The sequence below is a fragment of the Centroberyx affinis genome, unplaced genomic scaffold (assembly GCF_046629955.1).
Source record: "Centroberyx affinis isolate AG114_WGS23_722 - 3 ecotype Tasmania unplaced genomic scaffold, CSIRO-AGI_Caff_v1 ptg003896l_1, whole genome shotgun sequence".
NCBI lineage: Eukaryota > Metazoa > Chordata > Actinopteri > Beryciformes > Berycidae > Centroberyx > Centroberyx affinis.
This window is the reverse complement of record NW_027281734.1, coordinates 192328-220223: the sequence shown is the minus strand read 5'-3', so window position 1 is coordinate 220223 and position 27896 is coordinate 192328. Positions and strand designations below refer to the sequence as shown.

At 42.8% G+C, this 27896-nt stretch overlaps 1 protein-coding gene across 5 annotated transcripts in view; it reads left to right on the top strand.

Moving 5' to 3' along the window:
- Positions 1–283: 283 nt before the first annotated feature.
- The window catches only part of fnip1 (folliculin interacting protein 1), a 54449-nt gene continuing 26836 nt past the window's right edge, over positions 284–27896 (top strand). For 4 of the 5 annotated variants that reach the window (XM_071541523.1, XM_071541526.1, XM_071541524.1 and 1 more), the window contains exons 1-6: positions 284–441; positions 19723–19852; positions 24898–25041; positions 25251–25351; positions 25990–26064; positions 26610–26701. In XM_071541523.1, the coding sequence (XP_071397624.1) occupies positions 353–441; positions 19723–19852; positions 24898–25041; positions 25251–25351; positions 25990–26064; positions 26610–26701 (631 nt within the window). In that variant the 5' untranslated portion in view covers positions 284–352. Of the gene's footprint in view, positions 442–19716; positions 19853–24897; positions 25042–25250; positions 25352–25989; positions 26065–26609; positions 26702–27896 lie in introns of all 5 variants that reach the window. The other variant, XM_071541525.1, reaches the window with a different exon arrangement.

Here is a 27896-nt window from a genome sequence, read left to right as displayed (position 1 = left end):
TGGGGGGGGTCTTTGACTGTTTCTTACAAGCAGCAGTGCTGGACTTATATGATTTCTGTGAATATATTTCATGCTGTCATGATTCTCAGGTTTTCAGATAGACAAAACATCAACACAGCGAATCCACTGACCACGTGGTACCCAGCCAAAAATATCAGCCAATCGCGTATTTTGCAGGAGCAGCAGCGTCTGATCGGCCAATCAGAAAAATGTAGTGGGTTACCAAGCAGCTCGTGTGACTAATGCCTGTCATATGACTCTGACACCCATGGAGACAGTTAGAAGGAACAAGATTTGCTCTTGGATTTGAAAAGGAAAGAGACCTTCTGTACCGAATTTATTTTGGTACAAAATGCCTCCGACTCTTTTTCAGAAACTTTTTAACAAAAAAAATGCATTTTCGCCGCCCCCGAGATGTAGCAAAGAGGACCCAGCTTTCAGGTATGTAATATTATGTGTGTGTGTGTGTGTGTGTGTGTGTGTATGTGTGCGCTATTTATGCTTCTCATTATGGTGGCTGGAAGGATGACACAGTTTTAGCGCGGTGATATTTGAACTTACAACATATTATACAGTTTTATACGTCTCAAATTTCTAGTGCAAAGTGCAGGGAGACGCAGAATTGTTTTTGTTGGTTAGCAAGCTAATGCTAGCTAACAGACGCTAGCGGGCTGCACGCGCTGTCCCTTTGTGGGACTCGGCTTACCTCATGACTTTTTCTACTCCTTTACAGTGTTATTGTGGCCCGTTTGTTGCTGATACTGAATTGGTAGCTGATCATAAACGCTTTCTCGCTGCCTCGAGTGTGGTGAAATATCTATTCATCGCTGTTAAGTTACACTCAGCTGAACGCCGTGTCCCGCTTTCTCCTTTGTCTCCCTTGAGAGTTGATCTTTGTATTTCTGTGGAGGGTTTTGGGTAACGGCAGCTAAAGCCTGCATGCTAACAAGGAGGAGGGCGATCCTGCCGTGTTGAGTAGCGGCACGTTATATTTGTTGCTTATCGGGAGCTATAACCCTGATAACTTGGTGCAAAGTACAACTGTGGGCTTCTCCCGGTCCTGCAGACGGTACTGTAACTCTCTCAGCGCCTTCAGCCAGCAGAGGAGGACACTGTGTGCTCTGTCTGTCTGTGTAGGAGCACATGTGACTGACTCAGTCGGCCTGTGATGACAAACTGAGCCACGGCGAGCTGCGCTTCAGTCTCCGTAGAGTAGACTGACCAGAGGCTGCTGCTGCTGCTGCAGGGGACGTGATGAAGACTGAACTTCATTTCATGTCGTGCATGGAAGTGTGGATCGTGTGACACATCGTCTAAAACTGTTATCATCCAATTCTGCATCTTTATTTCTGCACCGAGAGCATGGTCTTATTCATAAAAACAACAACCGTTATTATAATTATTAGGAGGAGAAGTTGTTATTTCGTTATCCTGGTTCTATAATTCAACCTGACTGGACAATGCAGTTTTGGCCAGGAGGGTACTCTATCCTCCCTGGGTTGCTTTGCAGTTTTCCTTTGCATGTTTCTACCCACATTCTGGGTCAGGGTCAGGCTCAGCACCGGGGGGAAGCTGCCCTCTTAGTTTTAAATATACTTGCATCGGAAAATGTTGCTCTCAGCCTGTGGGCCGATGGGGGGGGGGGGGTATATTTACTGGTGGACCTGAGACCTCTCCTCTCCTCCCACGGGTGCCACCTGCACCTTGGCCCGTATGTGCGCCAGAGCACGTTCCAAGGCCATAAAGGTGCCCTGGCTGGCTTCAGAGATATGAGTGTTTGTGTGTGTGGGTGCTGGTTGGCTGGCTGGCTTTGATCCTAGAGCAAGCAGACGGGCAGCAGGGGTTTCTATTAACTCAGTGGTCAGCTGTGCTGCTCATACCTCTGGCATGAGCTCCCCATTCATCAGGCATCAGGCAAGTGGTCAGCAGAGGGGGAGAGGAGTTGGAGAGGATGCTAGGAGGAAAATAAAGAAAGAGGCTAGAATATAGAATTTCAATCATAAAGGTTTGGGGATGGGAGGGGAGAGAGGAGAAAATGAGCAGATGAGAGGAGAGGGCTTGGGTGGAGAGGAAATAAGAGAACATCTAAGATGGGAAAGTAGATGACTGGGAAGAGGTTGAGTGGATCCAGTGAGTCGAGGTGAATCAGTGGAAGGGGTGGAAGTGTTTTTAGATGTTCAAGAAGAAAAGGAGGTTGTAGATTATATGTAGGTTATAGGATCCTGAATATAAGGTCTTGTGTGACAGGAGGGAAGGAAAGAATGCAAACAGAGGAGAGGATTTGGGTGGACATGAGTTGAGCAGGTAGACAAAGTGAGAAGAAACAAAGAGGATGGGTTATGATTGGAGAAGTTAAATGCAAAGATAGTGTGTGGAGTGGAGAGATGACATTCTGTTCCTCGGTTTTAAGAATCGCAACTGACCTAACTACGTTGGAAGTTCGGTTTGATTGCACTCACCTATTGCCTTAGCAGTCGGTGTGACAGAAGTGTTTATGAAAGAGACAAGACGTTTTGAATCAGGCTGGTTAGGTACGGTAGCATGGACTAATTTGTTCTCGTAGTGACAGACACTTGGATGATTATGAAATGATGAGGCTCATTGTTGAGTTGGCTGGTGAATCGTTATCACACATTATTAGTCATAAGAGCCTTTGGATGATTTCATAGCTGTTGTGTTTGGTGCAGTTGAGTCAAATCCACCTTAGTTTGGTTTGTCAGTTGGCTCTCGAAAAGGGAACTGATAATAACCCGACCAAAGAGATACTTAGCCTTTTTAAACAAAATATGGGGGAGAATCTTTGGCTTTACAGGTATCATGGGTTTGGCATCACAGTGTTTCACTAATAGTGCTAATAAACTTTATAGAGTGCTTTTAGAAACGGTTACAAAGTAGGCTAATTCACACAGGAGCAGAGAAGGAAAATGATAAAAATGACCAATCCTAAAAACAGCAGTATACAATAAACTAGAGATGCACCGATTGCAATTTTCTTGGCCGATTCCGATTTCCGATTTTTTAAAAGTCTGACCTGCCGATTCCGATTTTCTTTCTAAGAACTATAATTGACAGCACACACAAACATTTTTGTAACTTTTCTTTAATGGAAAATTAAAATTCAATTGTATGTTCATAATAAAACATTGACTATTAATAACTTACATTTTCTCCAAAACTGCACCAGGTTACAGGACCTTCTCTCACTCTCACTCAAACAAATCTCAAAATAAAAAAGTTCTCCAGGTTACTGGACAGAGCTTTTTTGAACAAATAAAATCCAAATGAAAATGAATTGCAGTATATCCCACTTTATACTTTCCCGAAAGAAAACAGGTGCAACAGATCTATATAACAACACACGGACTATTACTATTATGGACTATTATACAACAGGTAGTTCCGACCAAGCTATCTGATTGGTCAACTAGACATTTAGAACGTAATCAAATCAGCATGACAACACACCTAGCCGTGCTCATCACAAAATATTACTCCGCCATATTATCATACAATATATTTAAATATAACGCTACGCTAACTCTGTTCAGCCTTGATGTTACCAGACGCTCTGCCATCCATCAGCTGTGTCGGTGAGTCGGTGACACGGCGCTACTAGCTTAAAAATACATGTGAAGTTCGCGGACATAGCAGCTAAATCTGTCCATGGAAAAAATATTTTTTTCAGCAGATATCTTAGTTACAACAAGATTGAGCTAGCAAGGCAGTTTTGTGTTTATATGTGTGGTATTTATTCAGTTTGGGAAATCCCGCGATGTCTAGAAAGCATTAGCTCAAGTTGGCTGGCTGACTCAACAGGGACTAGAAATAGTCTCTGTTGCAGGTCGTTACTAAGGCTCCGCCTACTTGCTGGAGTAGTAAACTAGGTTCCATTACATAGGAGTCTACTGACGTGACTGATTGTTTTCCAGTTATTAGTCAGACCCCATGTATTTCCAGGGAAACGGACATAACACTAGCAAAACGTTTTTTATTTTGAGAGCGAATTGCCCCACAATATGAATACATTTTGTTTGTATCTTTTATTTTGTTGGTAAGCATCACAGTAACGCACACCCTCTCGTGTAATATTGCTTAATTACAGCGGAGTTTTTACAATTGTCTTAAATTTGACCGGCACAGAATCGGATATATGAGACTGATCGGCCGGTCACCGGTCATGGCCGATCAGCTGAAAACCGGCCGATTCCGGTCACCGGCCGATCGATCGGTGCATCTCTACAATAAACAGATAAAATAACAATAAACAAGATTATAGCGATCAATCTAAACACAAAAACTAAATATAAGTACGTTTATAAAAGTATGTTAAAATAAGACACTGAAGAAGGTATCCTGATCTCCTCAGGCAGCTTGTACCACAGTAGTGGTGCCTTAACTGAGAAGGCCCAATCACCCTTTGTTTTCAACCTGGATTTTTTTTCGACAAAAGCGCCCTGCCCCAGAATCTCAGGCTGTGATTTGGCTCGTAGTGGATTAAAAGGTCAGAGAAGTAGCTAGGCGCTAGTCCAACACGAGCCTTGAAGGTGATTGATAAAATCTTGAAAGTTTTGCTGTTGTGCAACCCCCCATTGCCCTGCAAAATGCTGCACCCATCCACGTAAAGCTCTGTCATGGCACAGCGCTGTCCTCTCCAAAATACCAGTGAGGGCAGCAGGTTGGCCGACCCTGTGAGGAAAGCCTAAAAAGCCTCTCCTGTTTCCCTAGCTGCAGCGCGTGACCAGGGACAGCATACTGTACATAACGCTGAGAGCTCCTGGCTCATCCCTGGGCCAGCCAGGACCCAGCCAGAGGCCTGAGCCCCAGCCAACCCCACCACATACACACACACACACTCACACACACACACCCCTCCCAGACTGACCGCCCTGGCTGTCCCTGCCACCGCTGCCTGCTGGGGAAGCTTCCTTCCTGACCTGGGTCGGACAACTCAATGTAGTCTTGGCTTGCGCTGAGCTAGAAATGGAGGGAGGGCCTGTGTGTGTGTGTGTGTGTGTGTGTGAGAGAGAGAGAAAGCACTAGAAAGGCAATAGATGTGGCAGCTGTTTTTTTGCACACACCATTTTGCATCCCCAGTTCAATCAAATCCAATGTTTATTGGTAGGGGTGTAAAGTGACAGCTGACAGGAAAGGTTTCTTTCAGAAGCTTCATGCAAGCAAAATGATGATAAGTAATTTATACTGGGTGTTTCACCTTTAATGTCATCAGGAAAAACAACTGGACGTGCCCTTTAATGTATAGCCTATCTTAAAACCAGACCACTGAATTTCTTTTTTCATGGGTGACTGTGAAAATAGAACTTTTCATAAGCTAGCTCGTAGCGTCTCCATTTTATTTCTGGGTGCACAATGCATTTTCAGGATGGTATGGAAAAAGCATTGATCTAGAATATGGCTAAATGCATGATGTCCACTATGCAATGAAAATACACAAACTGTCAACACGTCAACCCCAATCTATAATGCAACATCAACATCAGATGGGTGATGTATGGTTTGCAGTTGGTTCATATTTCTGGCATTCGCCTTATAGTAAATTTAAAAATGTTGTGACATACAGGAGTGGAATCAAAGTGTCAATAGGCATATAAAATGGTAAGTAGGCATATTAAATAATATTTGGTATGAGCTTGCAGGCACACGCCTGGGTGCAGCTCATTATGCCAGAATCTCCTTCATCTACGAAGTTGCGCAACTTTTCATACTGAACAAAGTTTTACACTACAACAGGTATTTAGTTTCTGTTTTTTCATTGATGGTTTATGGGAAAAGAAGTGTCTCAGGTTCCTGATTGTGGAGTGGTGTCCTTCCTCCACTGCATACTTTCATAACCCTGTGTCTCTCTGTGTGTGTGTGTGTGTGTGTGTGTGTGTGTGTGTCAGTGTCACGTGAGGCTTTCATCAATCTCAGACTGTCCTGTCTGACTGCGGGACGATCACATGGTCACATTCTCAGTCACAGCCATAAAACTACGGGTTGGACCAGGGAAGGGAGGTGTGTGTCCGTGTGCTTGCTTCACTTTCAGCCATTATTACTTCTGCATATTTAAAGCCATGTTAGCGTCATGGATGCATGTTTGTATTGTAGGCTTGTGTGTGTGCGTGTGTGTGTGTTTGCACGCACCACAGGTCAGCCAGAGCTCTGTTAAGACAGCGGCTGTCATCGGGTTCCTATCAGGGCTATTTTAAGTGGCCTCACTCAGGCTTCTCAGAACAGCAGGGTCATGGTAAAGATATAGTTTTACGTAAAAGCCACACACACCCCGTAGCATTATGGTGAGTGCTAGTATGTCGGCTTAACATCTAGTTAGGTGTACATGTTATTTTAGTTCATGTATGAAGTCAAGCTCTGTCCAGTATCCTGTGGCACACAGCATAGGATACTGGATACCCTTTAGGTTGATTATTATGCCTTGTAATTGGGTTACAGTAAATGGAAATATAACCATACTAATATAGGGCAAATTGTAAAAATAAGGAGAACTCGCAAAGCAAATTAAAGGTCCAGGCTGTAATTTTGTAAGGACTTCACTCCCTTCAGTCCCAGAATCAGAATCACTTCAATCACTGTTTTTTCTTCGTGAACAGTTTCCAGTTTCAGAGCACATACTGTCATATGATACAAGGACAACAAGAGCCCACATACAGGGCAAAGGGACAGTGCAAGACATACTACGGACAGCAGCCTGCATCACTCTACATGTGACGCTCGGCTGAACATTTATAGACATTTGTTTACATATTTATTCATTCATCTATACATACTGTATGTACATCCAACATCCAGTGGAGATTCCTGTTCTCCTTCTTTGTGCCACAGCTAGTTCCTGCTTTGTGTTGTTGGGTCATACTGTAAAATATCTGAAGGAGATCCTGGAGTTGGTCCATTTTGGCTCTCAACACAAGTCTTATTTTGCTAGCACAGACAATCCCTATCTAAACTTAAACCAGATCCCCTCCGTTAGGCTGCCATGCCCGGAGCATTATGAAAACATCTCTGTATCTCATAAATGGGTCTTGGCTCACCATACCAATTTTTTTAAAATAGTTTTATCCCCGTGACAGCAGGGGCTCTATGGATGGTATTGTCAGTTGGTCGGTCGGTAACTCTGTTCACTTTATGGGTCACGTGGCCCGCAGGGAATTAGACTGCAGACTCTCAAGCGGGAGACACGAGTTCGATTCCCAGCAGAGGTGCTTCCACAAAATTAAATTCAACATCGCGGGACTGTTAGACTGAGTTGCTGAGTTGTGTAGTTTGCTAGTTTGACTATCGTACAGTGGCATTTATTTTTAGTAGTCATTTATTGATTGACTTTCAAAATTTAAGTGTTTGAGCAGTTGATGGAAGCGGTGATCATTATGTCTTATCCAGGGCTCTGCAGTGATACGAGGTCCTAAATTTGAAAAACTGAAAGAAAATGAGGAGCACAGGAAATACATTTAGAAGCATGATCTATGGACATAATTGAAAATGAATCTCAAGTTACTCTTGTCCCGTTCTGCGTTTTAGGTTTCTTGTTCTTTAGTTTCAGTTTATTTCCAGGACCATATGCTACTAGAATGAATGTAGAGTGTTGTAGAACATTGTGTCTGTCCGCAGTCACCTTTGTTCATTGATTTACATTGACACTCCAGTGAGGATTTAGTTGTAATTTATGTTTTGGCCTAGTATTTATCAGTTAATTCATTTCCACTGGGTGATAAAAGTGTATGCACGCACAGTACGGTAAGGTGCTTTGCATAAAAGCATTCAAAGAATAGAGTATGGCATGTCATTCATTCATTTGTATGGCCTTTCTTCAACCTGGAAGGAAAATTTAAGAACATTGTGACGTGGCTTTGGCTTTCCACAGACAACACACTGTGTGAAGTTCCTCTGCTGGATCCTAAAATCAAACCAGAAAGTTCACTCTGTCACATCACCTACTTAGCCTAGTTCCAGCCTCTAGATTGATTACCCTGGGGGGTGGCGGGGGGTGGGGGGGGGAATACAACGAATGACAGGGGGGAGATCGACAGAGAGGCAGGGATATGCTGACTGCCAGTAGGATTTTGACTATTACAAGTTTATTATAAGGCTGCACAATTAATCTTGTCTAATCGAATATTGTTTTTATGGTCCCACTATTAGGCTACTAATTGGAGAATTCTGCGATACTGACGTGTTTCATTTTATTTGCCGATTGTTAGTCTATCTCAATAAGAGCAAAGAATAATTGCATTTCATGTAGAATGCTTGCTGCAGTTGAAAATAGTCAAGATGTTGAATTTAGAATAGCCTGTACATCAAAAATGCAATTCTAATGACAGAGCATTCATTCTCATTTGCGTTGCTTCCAGCACTCGTACTCATCGCATTTATGCATTCATGTGATTCTTTGCGACACACAGTCAGACACGCATTAGTTTTCACTATCACTCCCTTCCTATCATGTGTTGCTGATTCAGAAGAAGTTCTGACACAAGCACAGTTACAGTCATAGTCATTGACTAACACACACGCACGCACACACAGTGTAAATTCTAAACCTGTGAAGGACACTAGGCAGGGAAGACGAATGATTGCCAAAAAACCATGACATTTGTGCTCCCAATGCCAAGAGCTGTTTGCCTGGGCATGGACAAGCTTCCCACGAAAACATACCCATTAATATTACCCTGCAAGGATTTATTTTAACCTAAATTCTATATAATTTTGTATGTAATGATTTTTTTTTAATAGGCCTATGAATTCTCTAGGCTACATTTTTTTCCCCTGGCTCTTACCTTGCATCTCTCTATCATACATGACCTATTGAGCTATTGTCTGGCTGCTGTGACCCTTTCTCTCCATAAATGTAGGCTAAATGTAAAGATTGATCCCAGCTGATATCAAATGTATGCTACCCCCTGGCTGTACGAATAGCCTCGGTCAACCTGTCACTGGTTGAACAAGGCTAGGTATGAATGCGTAGGCCTCTGGGCGTTGCAGCATCCTCTCACACTCAGAATCATGTGAGTTTTGGAATGCAGAAGTCCTCACCTGTATTCACTGCAGGCAGTCAGGTGCTTCCAGGCCATGTGGGCCAGCTCTTTCAGGGAGTTGCTGTTTACTATAACTTAGTCATAGCAAGGCTATTGTTAGTTAAGGGAAGTGTAGCATTTGGTGTGTGTGTGTGTGTATGTGTGTGTGTGTGTGTGTATCCATGTCAGAGTAAGAAACTCGCCATTGCAACCACCTACCCACATATTTCACTACATCACTGGCCAGTTAAAGAGAACAAAACTTCCCGCAGGCTGTCTCAGCACTTGTATTCACTGTATTCAATTGATGTTTCGGTCATTAGACCTTCATCAGATAAGCAGAAATGTACTGGAAATGCTTCATTCCAAGTAATCCGTAACACAGCTTGTGGCATCTTAAACCTAAATGACCCAAATGAACTGCCAAACAGTAGTTGGTTACCTGCTGTGGTGGCTGGTAGAAAAAAATTTCCAGCCACAGCCAAGACTTACTGGCATTGACGTTCATTTTCTGTGTGTGTGTGTGTGTGTCATGGCTTCTTGCCTTGTATCCATGTGAATAAGGTGTGGTGAGCGGCCAGTATTGTGTTTCGCCAAAGTAGAAAGTGTGACCAGCAGCCAGGGAGTGTTCCCTCTAAGTGGGTGGGTTAATTTTCAGCCCATCAGCATTATTCAGCAAACAACCAGTTTCTACATGGCAGGGAATCAATCAAGCGATCAAACTTTATTTCACTGGGATTGCAATGAAGTACAGTTCACAAAAAGACAAACAGATAAATATAGACTGAAAGGAAAAAGGACACAAGCAGACGTACCTTGGCGAGTGTTTTTGCTTCATTAGGTTCGGCTCTGTGTGTTCATCAGTGCTGGTGGAGTCTATGAAGATGTACGTACAGGATTATCCCTAATGAGACTCTAGATTGCATTGAGATTGGACGTGCAAGCATGTATTTACTGTTCCTCTATGCCACTGCAAAAAATAAAATGGCGACAAATAACGCACTTCTCTCAACATGAGCAAAGGCGCATCACCACACAGAAAGAGCTGCAGCCTGAACTTAAACGCCTAGCCGGTATTCATACATGTAAGGCTGTGATACACCGAGCGGTTTATTGGGCAACAGGAACTGAAGAAAGACACACAGCTTAAATGCACAGTAGAAGATCTGGGAAAACAAGAAGTTGTCATGCAATTAATGCAAGACTGTTAAGACATCTCGACATCTCAGAATATTTCTGTTCTACTTCCTAGAATAACGGACAGAAGACAACTGTGTCCTGTCACATTGTGTCCCTCACCCAGTGTTGCTTTATCTTGGTTGTTGGTTTGGTTTGTTGGACCAGAGTGCAGGCTGTGTGCTCAGTGTCTCAGATTTGAGTCCAGCACATGATCTTTGTCATGTGTTGACTAGAGCTGCAATGATTAGCTAATCGATTAATCGATTAGTTGTCAACTATTAAATTAATCACCAACTATTTTGATAATCGATTAATCGGTTTGAGTAATTTTCTAAGAAAAATAAGTCAAAATTCTCTGATTCCATCTTCTTAAATGTGAATATTTTCTGGTTTCTTTACTCCTCTATGACAGTAAACTGAATATCTTTGGGTTGTGGACAAAACAAGACATTTGAGGACGTCATCTTGGGCTTTGGGAAACACTGATCGACATTTTTCACCATTTTCTGACATTTTATAGTTGCAGCCCTAGTGTTGACCCTTTTCTGCTGTCTTTCTTGTTACTCTCCACTGGGATTAGTGTTGTCACGATAACCAAAATGTCAGTGATACTGTTGCAAAAGATTGAATTCAATATTTAATTTTACAAATGCTTGATACATACCAAACATGTTCTGCAAGCTCTAATTTGCGCAGAATTCGGAAACTTTCCAAGTCAAATGTGGTAACATTTAGTGTAGCAAATCATCTATCACCGTTGCTCTGTGACATGGCTTGTTGGTTTTTTGATCGTACTGTTAGTAACAGATTTTTTGTATTTTTAGTATTAGTATCAGAGTAGAAATTCTGGTATCGCTACACTGGAGGCTGTTTGTAGCAGAAATGCCATAAAAAAACTTTACCAAAAAAAGAGAGAGAGAGAGTACTGTGGCATAGGGAGGACAAGCTGCTGGACCAAACACAAACCCCTGTCACACACAGTCGGAAGAACGTCACACAGCTTGGACTGAAGGGATATTTATGTAACTGTCTCTCTCTGACACATACACATACACACACACACACACACACACACACACACACACACACACACACACACACACATTCAAGCAGTGTTCGTCCTTGCTGACTGCCCGCCTATCCAAATGGACACACCCAGGCAGGAACGAACACACACACACACACACAAACACATGTGTTCCAGTGTGTGTTGAGAGAGGGACAGCTCCTTGAGGTCAGTAAGTTGGCTGATGTCAGACTAACTGCAGTCAAGGAAACCTGATTGCTTTGTCACGACCTTTATCAGTGTACACTTTGGCCAGGAGCAGCTATGGTTGCTCTTGCTGCTGTGGAAAGCGTATCACTGTCAGGGATGTTGGTTTTTTATGTTTAATTCATCGGGAATCGGGAATTATGAAGATCTGTAGCTCCCATTTATTTGCAGTGGAGATTCCTCTTCTGTAGAGTTGCATTTCAAAGTGAGATATCCACCATTTGAAGAAGTTGACCCACTCTGACAAAATGATTGTTGGCATGAATGAAAAACACATTAAGGGTTGCTAGTAAAGAGTTGTATGCTATTGAAATATTGAGGAATGTCAGGTAGCAAACTTCAAAAGTGGATATATAGCGGTTTAGAATGAAACTGCTCATATAGTCCTATAATATAGGATTAATGACTTCCCCCATGATTCCCTGCTTGTTTGTCATCATGACAATTCAGCCTGGGCTGGTTTATTATATTTCGATTTTGAGCAAGTGAAACATATTTGTTACATAGAAACTAATTTACTCTGACACATAGATGGCCTCTAACTGCAGAAAATAAGGTATTGAAGAAAGAATTGTTTTAGAACTGGTACTGAAAAATCGGGTTTTACACCTAGCCCTTCTTGTTGGTAACACCTTGCATAATGTGTGAAAATGAGTAGAAATGCCCCATTTGAAAAGGAAGTGGTGTAAAACTTTCGGTCTTACCCACAGCCGTCTTGGTTCATGAATTCACATGAAACACAAGTGAGGTTTAAGCGATAAGAAGGCAATTATAGCAGCACCGTAGATCCTTTTTAGTGGCAAGTCCAAGTTTCACTCTTTCATACTGGACCAATGCACTGGACTAAATTACCATTTATCATAAAAAAGTATCCATAATCCATCTGTAAAGGAAGAATCAAAGAGAGATTGCAGGAAAGCATTCACTTCACTATCTCTTCCCTGCTCTGGGCAGTTTCTATTAATTGTTTGTAAATGATGCTTTTAGGAAGAATATTTTTTCCTCTACATTTATGTTATGTGTTTTAAATTTGTCTAAGGAAGAACGAGTGAAAGAAGGGGAGAGGGAGCTAGAAGGAGAGATAGAAAAAAAGAAGGGGATTTAGAAAGAACACCAAACAAATCCCCGCAGTCTGACTCTTATCACTGTGCTTTTCTGGCAGTCGGCAGTCCAGGCTTGCTGCCTCTGTACTGTCCGGCGCACACACAGTGCTCCTCCGATCACCTGACAGTCTCATGTTGTTGTGTGAATTTAGTTCACCGCTATTCTTAGACCCTGCTTTGGCTGGGAGAGAGAGAGAGAAGAGAGAGGAGAGAGGAATAGAGAGAGGGAGAGGGCTGGGGAAAGACTGGCAGACTCACAATGATGCCCAGGTAGGAGCCAGTAATGTTTAACCAGGCTTACATGCCTCCAAGTGGGCATGATGGTATTGCTGAAAGGAGGTGTAGGTGTAATGTTTGGTTTGTTATTTCTTTTAGTTGTGTCTTCTGCCTGAGTGTTGACAACCTGTGGCTGTTTTCAGCCGGACAGAGCGAGCAGCAGGGGCTAAGTTTGTGTGGGTTTGGATCTAGTAGCAAGGCGGTAGTTTTTCAGCGCCAGGCGTTGGCGATGGCCACGATTGATTCAGTCTAGTGGGGTTAAGTTATGTAATATGGATTAGAGGGTTTGCTGTGCAGCACGCCTTTGTGTTTTTTGGATGAGAGAAAAAAACAGTCTGTGTCCTTTCTGTTTAGCTTCAGACGGAGTTTAAGTTAAAGCGGTTTTGTTGTTCACGGAGTTTTCATCCCATATTTAACAGTACTTTTTTAAGAAATAGGCGAGACGCATTTCAGTAGTAGTTAAAGCAATGCTTGTTGGCTTCTTGGTGTTTTTAAATGTAGTCTAAATTCAAAAGGGACGATGTCGTTTGGGCTTTCGTTTTTTAATTGACAGGTTCTTCAAGGAAGCAAATGCCTTAGAAGTGTGTTTGCGTGGGTCCATTGTATTGAGAGGGAGATTTTGAGTCATTTTGGTTCAGACAATCGAGGTCAAAGCAGTACAAGTATGTAACAGTCATGAAGTCATGTGCTGCTTTTATGAATGACTCTCCTCTCTCCTCAGTCAGCGCTGTGACTGTCACAAGCTCGCTGACGGGACACTTCCTCCTTCTCCTCTCGCTCTCTTTCTCTCTCTGTCTCTCTGTCTTTCAGATGCTTTTTGTCTATCTCAGATGTTTTTGTGTTTGTCTTTCTGCTTTCTGTGACCTTTCTCTTCCCAATTTTTTAAGCTTAGTTTTGGCTTTCACTCTGTCTGTTTCAACACTAGCTGCCTTTTCTCCTCTCTTTTTTTTTCTTACTGGTTTTCCCCAGCCCAGATGTTTTGGCGATTCTCTTTCTGGGATTTCTTGTTTTTCACCTCTTCTTTGCTTTTTTGCTCTCTTTTTCTTTCTCTTCACTCTTTCAGTCTTTCTCTTCACTCTTTCTCTCTCTCTCATCTCTCTCCCTCTCTCTCCTCTCTCTCCTCTCTCTCCTCTCTCTCCTTCCCATCTCCTCATTCCCCCTCCTTTTTCTCTCTTTCCTCTACATTTTTTTTTTTATCAGCCTGTCTCTGGTGTAATGTAAAAAAAACAAGGTAACAGTAAACTTGTCATCCCCCCACAAATTATGCAGACCCCCTCTAGGCTAATCTGTAACCAATATGTCACCTTGTTTTGACCTGTAATTGTAGTACCCCCTTGGGCCGGGAAGTGTAATTTTGAAAATGACTTGGACACATAATTTACGCAAGTTTCATCAAAATCAGTTCAATAGTCACGAACAAACGGACGGAGACTGATCCATAGTCTGTCCCCTGTTCAATCATGGGGACAACAAAACTTTTTCGCTCTCTCTTTCTTCTCACTCCTCCTCTTGCTCTCTACTTCTCTCTTTCTCTCCGTCTAATTTTATGTTACACAGTTCTGTAACTGCTCCACTTTCTCTCATCTGTGTGCTGACCTCAGGGCTTGAGAACGACTCGAGGTTTGGCTGCTTTTCAGCAGGATTAGCAAGGAGGAGCGGACTGATGTTGCCACTGAATCTACTGAACATCAACCAGCAGCATTGTCTGCAGAATTGCGGTTTAAGCTAGGGCTCAGGGACCAGAAAGGGTCGACACATGACACGTCAAGATGTAACAATACCTTCAGCTAACAGTTCAGTTTGATACATGACATTGGGTTTATAGTTAGATATTATGGCGATATTTTGAGCAAAATCTGAATGAAGACAATTATGACTGGAAAATCTCTTTATATCTGAGCAAAAAACAAAAGTGCAAAAGAGGGTGACTAGTGAAAACTTTTTAAGACCTTTTTAATGCCAGTTCAAATAAAATATATGACCAATCTAATCTCCAAATAAGCCTGAAGAGTTAAAAAAACAACAGGGGATGCATGATTCTGCAGAATTCCTGGGCAATGACATATTTATAGTTGCTGTTACTTTTCTTTCTACTTTATTTAAACCGGTAGGTCCATTGAGATTAAAGTGGTAATCAACGAGTTCGTTGTGTTTTCCTGTGTAGTCCAATAGCAAGCAAACACGCTTAGGGGCCAAACGTATATACTCTAAATCCTCACTGAACAAAGCATAGACAGCTTCTTATTAAGCCTGTATGTTTTATCGGTGAGCCTGTGTTACTAATTTGTTTGTTATTCATTTCACATTTTCTATAGCAGGGGTGGTAATTACTGCTGTTGGGGCGCACCACTGCTCAGTGAATACAAATTAAATACTGTATACAGGCTAGCTATATTCTCCCCAGTTATTGTGTTAGGTGTACCTTTTGTGGTTGAGTACCATTTGTGTATTACAAATGTAGAAATTATACTAGAGTATGCCGATACATTGAAAAAGACCTCCTGATGCGTAATTGGTTGAGTCAGTGTTTTGAATATCGACAGAGCCCCATAGAATGTAATTTGAGCTCCTTATGTAGGCCAGGCATGTATTACATCACCTACTGTATTTAGTACTTGGGTCATCATTAGACTGGGTAACAGTAAAGGTTGGGTCTCCCTAGGGATACGAGCCAAGAGGGAAACTTTAAGACATTTTTGTGCGAACTGCCTGCCATACCTAGCAGGTTAAAAACCATTCATTTCAGTCAACCTTCAGGCCAAACAATAGAGTGGGTGTCCTGCCCACCATTGTCCCACAAGGTGGTTTACCATTGATTTCTGTAGCATGGAAGTTTCATAAAGGCTTTCCCAAATGTTTCCAAACAACTAGTTGGTCTAAAACACGACCAGCATACCCTGAGTGTCATTTCACGGTAGAGTCTCGACCCTCTGTGCTCTGCAGCTGTCAAACTGCACAACTAGCTGACTGAATGTGACATAATACCACTGATGTCCATAAGAAATAGATGAAATACCCTATGGCGCCTAATGTTCATCTCTAATGTTGTTGTGGTCGTTCTACAGCGGCCCGTCCGTGCTACCTTGCCAGTGTTTTGGTCATGCGAGTCAAGAGCCTGCGGTAAGCTCCTCCAATCAGATGTAATATAACACTAGCCTGTAGTCAGCTTCACCAATCAGAAGTAATGTATTAATAAGAGAGTCCGACCCAGCTCACCTGTCTTGGTCCAAGATGGCGGTGTGGCATCGAGTTATGGGCTACTGCCTGGTTTTGAACCATTAGATTATGTAACTGGGACAATTAAATGGAAAACCGCAAATAGGAACACATCTAAATATCGCAGCTGAATTTTAAAAACCACAACCGTGATGATTAACTCATAAAATTGCATTTACACCAGCATTAGATTTGTATTGTTGAAGCTTCAAAGACATGTCCCCTTACAGACTCCCTGCATAATACTCCAGTTGGAAATGTTGAATTGTGTATTTGCTGACTGGAAGTTTCTCATGGTGGCGCCTCCATCAAATAGTGCCTGTGAATGGTATCAAAAACCCTGTGACTGGAATAACCTTTAATAACCCAATAACCTTTGAACCTCGAGAAGATCTATCCTGGTAGGACTGGACAGTCTGGACGATAAGCCTCACGGTTAACGAACAGTATGTCCTTTGGCCTGTTTGTGAGAACTTGTTGCATGCCTCTGAAGTCACTGATATTTGGGCTTGGGTCCACTAGGACCTATGGGAGCTGTATGAACAGATGGAGCCAAGTGTTGCTAGCCAAAGTAAGATGTGAGGTGTGTGTGTGTCAAAGAGAGAGAGACGTGTCTGTTCTCTGCAAAGGGGGTTTACTGTCTATGCCTTGAGGGGATATTCTTGGCCCTGCCGTGGAATGCCGAATCCCCTACAGACTCAACTAGAGTAGTGTGTTGTCCTCTGGTTTCAGCATCGGCCGAGCCTCAAGGCAACCCTGATACTTCCCTTGTCCTCGTCTTGGGTTAAAACCCACTTTCTGAGCTTTGCTTCTGTCCAATTTACCTCTTGTGTCGCGGTTCTCGCAGAATTCTGACACTTTTTAACACTTTTTTGGTCACGGCATAATTCCATTTGTGTTATTTCATAGTTTTGATGTCTTTGCTATTGTTCTAAAATGTGAAAAATTGTAAAAATAAAGTATATGCGGGTATAGCTGTACCTGTTTTGTTCATTTTCTATGTATTCCATTATTTCCCAGGAGGTATTTGGGCGCCATTGATCCAGGGGAAATTTCAAGTAGCGCTGAAAGATGACAAGTTTTTAATGAATAGTAAGGGTGACAGACAATGGAGAAAAGAATACAGTAATATAGAGCGATCACCGATAAAGAAAATGCTCCCCTTGCATTCGTGCTTCACCAACAGCCACTGCAGCTATTTCTATCTGAAATATTGCAGGTAGAGATGAATCACTACCTGCCAGACCATGCTTTGCACCTTCTGATGGCTAAAAATGGAACATAATTTGAATTTTCTAAACGATTTCTCTCAGAGGTGCAGCAAGCATGCATCTGTTGAATGTCCACGCCTCATTCAAGTTTGGGTGGTGGTTTTGGGCCATGTAGGTGGGCAGCGCTTCTCCTCCAGACTGAATAGCTTTACTTCCAGGAATGTTGGTCATACTTTGACTCCAGTGTTTGGTAAATATAGCACACATGCATGACAGTGTGCACAAGCATAGACACATAATACTGTCTCTCACACACACACAAACACACAGGTATTCCCTGACCTATCAAGGCACTGCGACCAACAACTGAAATACTGTGCGTGTGTGCATGTGCGTGTGTGTTTGTTTACGAGTTAAATAGACTTAACTGTTCTTGTTCCATGTCAGCCACCCTCAACCCCTTTTCTATAAACACTTGTCTTTAGGGACACCCCCTGCCCTCCAATAAAAGGCTATATTTAGGTCCACCCCCGTGTCCATCTCCCTGACCCGTCTATCCCTTCAGACTAGAGAGAAATCCTCGACTGTCTGTCAGTCTGTCCAATCCCCTGTCATGTTTATAGCCCACTAAATCAAACAGGGGGCCAAGTTTCCCCAAAGGCAGACGAGTGTGCCAGAGCTCTGTGAAGATGTGCTGGTGCCCACCGCCACTGATGGAAAGTTTGGCCACGTTCTCCTATGGACACAATGGTAGATTCAAAATATGAGCTGGAATGAAATAACAGGTTACCTAGCAACAGCCATGGAGCAGACGATAACGTGGCTGCTCGTAAAAACAGCAGAGCCCAGATATTTTACTTAACTTTTGGAAAGTGTTGCTTGCCAGGAGGAATCTTCCACTGCAGAGAGAGACAGAGACAAGCAATCTACTACTACTAATTCAAATTATTGCTAAAACTAAAAACTGTAATATGGCAATATGTCTTGCCTTTTTATTGCTTAAAAACTGATCTTGTAAATGCACACAGACCAGGGGCAATCTGGGTGGGGAAAGTGACACTCCCCTTCCGCAAACTGTGGTTAAATAATAATATAATAAACTAGCACCTCTTTCTAAAAACAAAGAGAGTTTACATATGTGTTTTACAGAAAACCGAGAAACAACTGAGAAACAACTCAAAAAAGAAAGACAGCAATACAGGAGACAGACAGTAGTACAAAAGACAGACAGTAAAGGCTCAGTGCTTTGAGCAACTGACTCAACTGATCCACTGGAGCAGAGTGGCCAACAGTAGCAGACTGGTTGTACTGGACAGCTGTCAGGTGTATAACTGTATCAATGTAAAGCAGGGCAGTGCTGAAATTGAGCATACGTACATATGTTGAACACTGGCAAATCTTTCAGGGAAAATAAAGGTTTAATAAAAAGCACCAACTCGCCTTGGATAAAATGGGCTGAGCAGCAGTGAGTGGCTGGAGTGGTTGCCTGCTGTCTGAGCGCACTGTAAATCCATAGTGGCAGTAGTGGTGGGTGGGTAGTGGGTGGTCTTGGCATATCTCTCTGCCTCCCCACTGGTTGAGGTATGAGATGGAGGAATGGCAGCTATGGCATGGAGTGTGTTGCCTCTGCCATATCCACCAGGAGGGATGACGGCTTAAACAGACTTTATTACAAGCATACTACGTCTCTACATTTTCCCTCCTACTCAAGCTTTTTTCTACACATATGGAGGAAATGTTACCGGATATCTGGCAGATACCAGGCTGAAATCGGGTGACCATTTCAGGGAACTCCACTGTTGCTAGAACCTGTTGCTATACAACAAAACGGCTTCTATATAGCGTCAGAAAATGTTTTTTTTAGCTTGCAGAACTCTTTTTGGTGCTATAAAGAACCTTTTAAGACTGAATGAAATGCCCCAAATCACAAGTAATAAACTTTTAACAGCCACGCTGGATTTTTCACCCCTTGTTTTGGGAAGTGTTTTGTTATTGGACCGTGGCTTAATTATCTCTCTAATGTGTTGAATTGAAATTCCTTGAGAGAAAGACTTAGAGAAGTGTGTGTGAAAGATGCAGTGTTTTAAAGAATATGTGAGATGTATTGTGACTTTCTCTTCTCTCATTCTGCCACTTTATTTCTGTTTCTCTCACTGCCGTTTTATCTTTTTCTCCCACTTGCTGTAGGTGACAGTTTAATGTGACACTGCACTGTTATTGTACAGTAATTTTGTACTAATGTCATTATTTTTTCTCTCCCCCCAACCTTCCCTCCCTCCCCCATCTTTCTCCATCCCTCTCTTCATCCATCCCATCTCTTTCTCCCTCTCTTTCTACCTGACTCCCATCTCCCTTCCTGCCTCCCACTTTCCTATCTCTCCTCCATCCCTTCCTCCCTACCTACCTCCATCCCTCTCTCTTCCATCCATCCCTCCATCTAGCTGGCCCATCCCCCAGCTGGAGCCCAGTCAGATCAGGTTGATAGTGTACCAAGACTGTGAGCGGCGCGGCAGAAATGTCCTCTTCGACTCCAATGCCAAAAAGAGGGGCGCAGAGGAAACCCCCATCACTGTGAGTGCCATGTTGTTTTGTCTTTATTTGGAAGCCCACCCCCCGTTTTGTGCATAGTAATGGAGAAAGACAGTTGGTTCCAGGCCCTTCTTATAATTCCAGGGGATTTAATACAGGCAGGGAATCCGCAGGTCCTTAAAAGATAATTCTAAATCTAAATTTAAGGCCTTTCAAAGTATTAAAATAATCCAGTTACTGATGGTATTATCACCTTGCAAGGACAGGCTTCTTTGCACTACATGTTCACTTTTAGATTAGTACAGAACAGAGTTGGTAGTACCATATGCAAAACATGTTTTTGCATATGATTCCTTTACTAAACACAATTGGATTTAATGCCGCTTAACAATTATTTTCCTGTTGTCCTTTCTCTTACTCTGTTTCAGAGCCTGTGTTCATTTGGCAATAGGCAGGTTTTGCCAGCTTTGTTCCTTTATTTTGTTTTTTAGATTGGTTTTAAATTCAGTTCCAGGTAGCAGTAAAAAGGTCTTCAAAAAGTCTTAAATTTGGCTTTCTTAAAACTGCACAAAACCCTAAAAATACATTTAGAAAATAAATTCACACAAATGTGAAATGACCAAATAGATGAGGGAAGATATGAGGAGTGAGACAGAGACAGGCAGACATGATTAGCAACAAAGGTCATGTGACGGATTCAAACACATGATGTTAAGTGTACACGCGCTGCACCTTATCCTGTTTATCCACCAGGACGCCCCGCAGTCCCACAGCGAGCAACATCTAACCAGGGGATCAAGAGTGGAAGGCAGGGAATGTGTCCTGTGGGAGAGGCTGGGTGTCCTGACTGTGTGTGTGTGTGTTGTATATGACTTGGAAATTATTTTTACAAAATGGCAATGGTGTATGAGAGAAGGGCACAAATGTTATTTTGTGTTGGAATGTGTTGGGAAATCCGTCTTTAGGTTTGTGTGCTGAGTGAGACATTCCTAATTTTTGTCAAACAGGTAGAGTGTGTGTGTGTGTGTGTGTGTGTGTGTACGAGACGGACAGAGCTCTCCACTGCGGCATTCATAAAGTGGCAACACACCCATGTATGCAATTATGATAAAACCAGTATTGCAACAGCATAGCAATCTTTATCAGGGTGTGTGCATACTTGCTATCAAATGTGCTAATTAGGTCTCTTGGATACCAACCACGAGTGTGTGCAAAACAAGACAATTTTCCATGCAAAGTCATGCACGCACGTCCACCATTCATTTTTATCATTATTATTTATTTATTTATTTATTTTGGTGTAATATGTTTTTCCGCCATCCTTGCCGCTGTGTGTTTCTGTCTGCGGTGCGAGGACCCTGACCGGTTTGTTCTGGTGCTCTTATCTCCAATAATAATAGCATCAGCTGACAGCCCATGTGTACGCAGCATTCTTTCATCCTCACATGACAGCCGTGTCACTCCCTGTCTCTCTCTCTGTCTCTCTCTCTCTCTCTCTGGCTGTCTAACTCTCTGCTTGTCTGTCTGTCTCTCTCTAACTCTCTCTGTCTCTACCCTCTTCTCCCTCTCTAAATTTCTCACTCGGTCTCTCTCTTTTCTCTTTACCCTTTTCTAAATCTCTCTCTCTCTCTCTACCTGTCTCCCTCCCTCTCTACCTGTCTCTCTCTGCCCCTCTCTCTCTCTAATTCTCTCTACCCATTTCAAATCTCTCTCTCTACCTGTCTCTATGCCTCTCTCCGTCGCTCCCTAATTCTCTCTACCTTCTCTACCTCTCCACCCCTCTATATCTCTCTCTTACTTTACCTCTGTAAATGTCTCTCTCTCTCTCTAACTTTCTCTGGTTCTCCCTACCTCTCTCTACCTTTCCAAATCTTTCTTTCTACCTCCAAATTTTTATTTTACTCTCTTTCTCTCCTTCTCGGTTTACCTTTTCTTACCCCTCCTGCCTCTCTCCCCACCTGTCTCTCTGTCTGTCTCTCTCTATGTCTACATTCTGACCTGTCTATCTTTTTCTCAGCCAGTCCTGTTTTTGTACTGACCGCTTTCTCTGTCTGTCTGGTTGTCTCAATCTCTGCACTGCCTCACCCTCTCTTGTCTGTCTGTCCATCATCTGCCTCTCTTCATCGTCACATCCTCAGCCTTGCCACCACACACACACACCTCCTGCTCACTTTTATCACCCTGACAGTGGAAATAGGATCGTCTATTTGCTTAACATCCTACACTCATAAACATGTGGATTTACTGAAGCAGTACCACTGGATTGGACCAATGCCAGATATAGAACTGCAATAAGAATAGTTATGCTGTGTGTGTGTGTGTGTGTGTGTGTGTGTGTGTGTGTGTTGTTGGTTGTATGTCTCTGTCTTTCTTACACAGTGACAGTTGTTTGAAGTGAGCCATTACCAAAGCCCTAGCTAATGCATCGAGAAATGCAATAAGAAGAGTTATGCAGTGTGTGTGTGTGTGTGTGTGTGTGTTTGTGTGTGTGTTGTCTGGGGTCATTGCCAATGCGTTCAGTGCATTCTGCATGGTTAGGGCTTAGCCAGCTACTGTGTGACTTCTATCACATGATGGCTGTTTTTTGTTTTTTTTCTACCCAGAGGATTTGGTTTCCTCCTGCCAGCTCCTTTTGAGAGAGAGAGAAAGCAGGAGCGAGCGAGGCAGGGAGGAAAGGATGAAGAGAGATAGAGAGAGAGAGCGCAACGAGTGAGCAAGTAAAAGAGCCAGGGAAGGGGTGAAAAAGAGAGAGAGGTAGGGAAGAAGAGAGGAAAAAGGTAGGGAATGAAGAGGAAGGAAAGAGAGAGGAGGGAGGAGAGAGAGCAGTAGAGAAGAAGAAAGGGAGGAGAGAGATGTAGGGAAGGAGCGATAGAGAGAGGTAGGAAAGAAGAGAGAGAGAGGAGGGAGGAGAGAGGTGGGTGGGAAGGGAAAGAGAGGGTCAGGCGAGAATAGAGAGAAAAGAGAGAAAGGTAGGGAAGGAGAAAGGTAGACAAGAAGAAGAATAAGCTAGGGAAGGAAGGAGAAAAAAAGCTTATGAAGTAAAGAAAGAAATAGAGCTAGAGAAGGAGACGTGAAAGAGATAAAGAGAGTGGTAGGAAGGAAAGAGGGATGAAGTTTGAGCGGGTGGAGCGAGAGAGGGAGGGGGAGAGGGAGGGAATGATTGCAGTGCTGCTCGCTCACGAGTTCCTGGGAAAGTCATATGACTGGCAGTCACATGCTGCTGGCCTCTGTGTACACGCCTCACACTGCACTGCAGCGGACACACACACACACTGACTCACACCCACATACACACACACACTGACTCACACACACACACACACACACACTCTTTCTCAGACTCAGAATGGCTTTATTAGCATGACAAGTATGCTTGTGTTACCAAAGCACTCATGTATATGAATAAGAATTAACAGAAAAATGTAAACAAATAAAAGGAAGTTGCATACATTCATGCATTATTTACAGATAGACAGAACCGAACAAAATTAATCGAAACCAACCATCTCTCTCTCTCTCTCTCTTTTTCTGTTTCCGTCTCTTGCTCTCTAGTTCAGTTTCTCTTTGTCTTTCTCTCTTTTCTCTCTCTCTCTTCCTCTCTCACACACTGACAGTGGTTTCAAGTGAGCCATTACCGAAGCCTGGCCAAGCGCGCACCCCCCCCTCCCCCTCTCCCCCTCGTCCCGCCTCCCGCCCCTCCCGTCCCAAATGCATTCCTCTTGAATAGGGTGCCAAGTTAAGAAGGCACATGACACAGACTGATTGAGCTCTCACATTGCTCTTAGTTTGCTGTTTACAGAAGTACCTCTTGGTTGGGTTTATTTGCAACAATTCAGCGTCATATATTTATTTGCATCAATATGTGCAACTCCTAGCACAGAGCACCAGCTGTAGGACTACTGGGTTTAGTATATTTTTTGGGACTGGTTAAAATGTTGTTGCAGTGTTGAGGTGAAATCGGATTAGCTGGAAATGTGACTGTTTTAAGCCTTTTATAGGTTACTTGTGTCTTTAGCCTATTTCTTTAATTATGTTGTATACAGCACAGGCCTCCGTAAGTGAAATCCCCCTGACATTAAATCCTTTTGACTACATTATAATCTTATACTACATGTATGAGGATAGACTTTTCAGAACTAAAAACATTAATGTCTCTCTTGGTGATTTAACAAACTTGTACACAAAACGGCCAATGGGTTCTCGCCTATTTTTGTTGCGTTCATTTCATTCAACCATCGAAACCAAAACCATGGTGTCATTATTACTACATCTTTGTTTTCTTATTAGTCCCTTGTTCTTTATAAGGATGTGAACTGAACACTTGCCAAGCAGAAAATGTAAATGTTTAGCTGTGGCTGCCGCAGATATTTTTATTTTGGAGGTACTTCTATATTCAAGGGAATTCTGTTTGGCTGGTGAAACAGTGAAAGTGGCTGGTGAGCCTTGGACTCCACGAGTCACTGTGGCCTGTGGTGGATGATAAAGGTGGTTTCCTACCCTGTTCTCTACTGTGTGTGTGTGTGTGTGTGTGTCTGTGTACGTGCCGAAATTAAGTTTTTCTCTCGCCTACCACTTTCTGGTAAACTACAAAAATGTACCTGGCAAAAATAATTTTAATGGCCAAAAAAAAATGTATATATATGTGTCACCATACCCATGTTCAGTGCTATTTCAAAATCAAGTATAGTGTGTAAATTTAAAACTTAAACACACTAAATTGGTAATTCTTCATTAAGCGCAACAGAATTTAATATAACCAAGGCATTCAAATGTTATCGTCCCTAAAATTTACTAGCTAGTGTGGTAGGTGACCCTTACTGATTTATCTGCCAAAGTCAAATTTTGTATATGTACAGGCATGTTGTGGGAGATTGCTTAATTTTATTATTTTGCTTCTCATAGATTGATCTTTGCATTCAAAGCCTTAAAATAGTATATTACATAATGGGGGTAAATAAATATTGTAATTATTAAATCAAATGAGTGCCTTGTGGTTGTCTGATGATGTTACATCGATGTCCCGCAGAGTTCACTGAGCCTGGGTTCATGGTGTTTGGTCAATTCTCTATTATGTTTTTATCCCACAGAGGGTCTGCAGTGAGAGCCAGGTGAAGATGTTTGGGAAGTGCTGCCAGCTCCGTCCCACAGGGGGCAGCAGCAGCTCCCTGGACAGCTCCTCCTCCTGCGCCTCCGAGACACGGGAACCTAAGGAGCAGGGCCTCCGCTTCCAGGTAACACACACATTCAGTCACACACACACACACACACATACACGTATACTGTATACCAGAGATGCAACCAACAACACATCCAGTTCACTACAAGTTCTTTCAGGGTCATGGTATTTAAAATCTCTTTATCCCACACACCCCTTCCTCTACCCCTCCTCTGTCTCTTCCTCCTCTCCTCCCCTCTCCTCTCCTCATCTTCCACCCTCCAGGGTTCGAGGTGTTCGTCCGATGTGGTCATGCTGGGGGAGATGATGTTTGGCTCTGTGGCCATGAGCTACAAAGGCTCCACTCTAAAAATCCACCAGATTAGGTAAGAGGAATAGAGATGTATCAGTGTCTGATACCCAGTTACAGTTCACCCATCCAATGCATCAATTATACAAAACATTAAGTTGAAAGAAACAAAAGCAGACTTTGACCATTCATTTTTTGGTCATTGAACAAAAAGGATTGAGATAAAATCTGTTTTAGTCCCCTGGAGAGATGTAACATCTTTTCATGTGTGAAAAGGGCAGAAAAGTCAAATCGCTTTGACATTTGACGTGGCTTTTGGTATTGGATTTTGGTATTTGGGGAATATTTTGACGCCACTGCTGTAGTTTAGCCTGCTATCGACCCAGTATCCAATGCCAGTATCGGTGTTGTGCACCACTGAAGAAGAATGAAAATCAGGGAAGGGAAGGAAGGGAAGAAGGCAGAGGGGGAAGAAGGAAGGAGAGGAGAAGCTGTGAATAGATGAGGTAAAAGAAAAGACGAATGAGGATGGATGTGGAAGAAAGGAGGAGAAATGTTTCAGCTGTAGTGATGGTGTGTCATCTCTTAGTCACATTTGCATACATCGTGTCGCCCATACACGCACACACACACACACACACACACACACACACACACACACACAGACAAACACACAAACGCATCACATGTCATGCTTTACTGTTGTTATACCAGATCGCCGCCTCAGCTGATGCTGAGTAAAGTCTTCACCGCCAGGACTGGAGGCAGCGTGTACGGCAGTCTCAACACGTAAGCACACACACACACACACACACACACACACACACACACACTCTCTCACTCATTCACACCCTGTTTCTCGCTCTGCTCTCTATGGCAGCCTGTTCCTTAAGCCCACACATGCGTGTGTACACAGATGCACTGCCTCCCTCATTTCTCTCTTTCTTCTTAATTATTGTCCATATTTCCTCTGTAAATGTTTCCTCAACTAGGGATACTCTCTCTCTCTCTCTCTCTCTCTCTGTCTCTGTCTCTGTCTCTGTCTCTGTCTCTGTCTCGGTCTCGGTCTCTCCCTCCCTCTGTGTTTGTTTCTGTCTCTCCTTCCTTCTGTCTCTTTATTTATCTGGACCCGCTCTTTCTCTACATTGTCCTATGTACTGTGTGTCCTGTCTGTGACAAATAAGCAACTTGGACTACAATGAAAACTTTCTTGGGTCATCCCTGGATTTTTTTATTTTTTTTTGCATATGTACATTTTTGTGTTGCGGGTACGTGCTTTGAAATCATTAAAATAACCTAATAACTGTATTCTTGTTCTGTTTTATCTCGGGCAGGTTACAGGACAGCCTAGAGTTCATTGGACAGGACCCCAACACCCTGAGGCCCGATCAGAACACCGGGGCCAACGGTCTCCTAGGGAACATAGGTAACCACAGCAACCCAAACAGCCACATCAAACCGGTTTACGGTCTTTTTGGTGTCAATGACAATCCTCGAGTTCAGTTTAGTTCACCTAGAAATTGTTTGCTAGGAGATATCTCTTTTGAGGATAACTAGGCGCTCTTTGTAGTGTGGTTTTCTTAAAAAGGCCTTACAGGGCATGTCCGCCTGCATATTCAACGTGACGCAAATCTGATTATGGCATGGATTATTTCATTAGGATTGTTTTCATGTGATTTACTGGAAATCAAATCAAATTAACCGTAATCACATTCCAGATGATGAGTTGTGTTTTCTCATGTTGCCCCAGTTACTGTCAGCGTTCATCCCTTTCCCTCTGAACAAAAACAATAATTTGAGCTGCACTAAGTGAAGTAAGAAAGAAGTTGAATGGATAAAACATTTTTTAGAATTTACAATTTAAAGTCTCCTTTTGTTCAGCTCTCAGCGCGGTGAGGTCGCGACAGATTTTGTTTCTCCCTTCGCCTCTAACATTCTTGTTTGAATACAAACCAGGCTGGATTGAATCTGCCAACAGCTCTCCCTTAAAGCCCCCCCTCCAGTAACCTCACAAACAGTTGGAAAACATTCAAACAGGCCTTGCAAGCACACAGTTTTCTCAGCAAATTGACGGTATCAACTGTTTCCAACCAAACACTCTTAGCGGTATATCCCTGCTCTGACTCATCTGGTGCATGCCTGATGTTGACTGCAGATGTGACTGGTGGAGATAATCATTTTCTGAGATGGACTGAATCAGATGATTAGGTCACTGCAGGAGGTCTGACACAAACACCACACAAGTCTGACTAGGATTCAGAAAACACCTGCTTCCAACACTAAGAACTGTTGGCAGATTCTACCCTGGTCTTTAATGTGTAATTTTCTCCATGTCATCCTCACAGAAAAGACAAAGGTTTTCTTGCACAAATCTGAACAGTAAAGCCTGTAATATATTTATTTTGTTTCTTTGGTTAGCCTGTGTTTTCTGTGAGTGATCTCAGCTTACTTGTCTCTGTCTGACTGACCTATCAGAGGATCTTCATCATGTCATGTCGGACTAAAACTTCCTGTAACTCAGGTGTTTACTACAGGAGGGCTGGACGACCAGAGTCGGCCAGCCTTCCTCCTTAGTGCTTCACTAACCATGGTTCATATCTTGTTTTTGTCTCTTTTTTTTT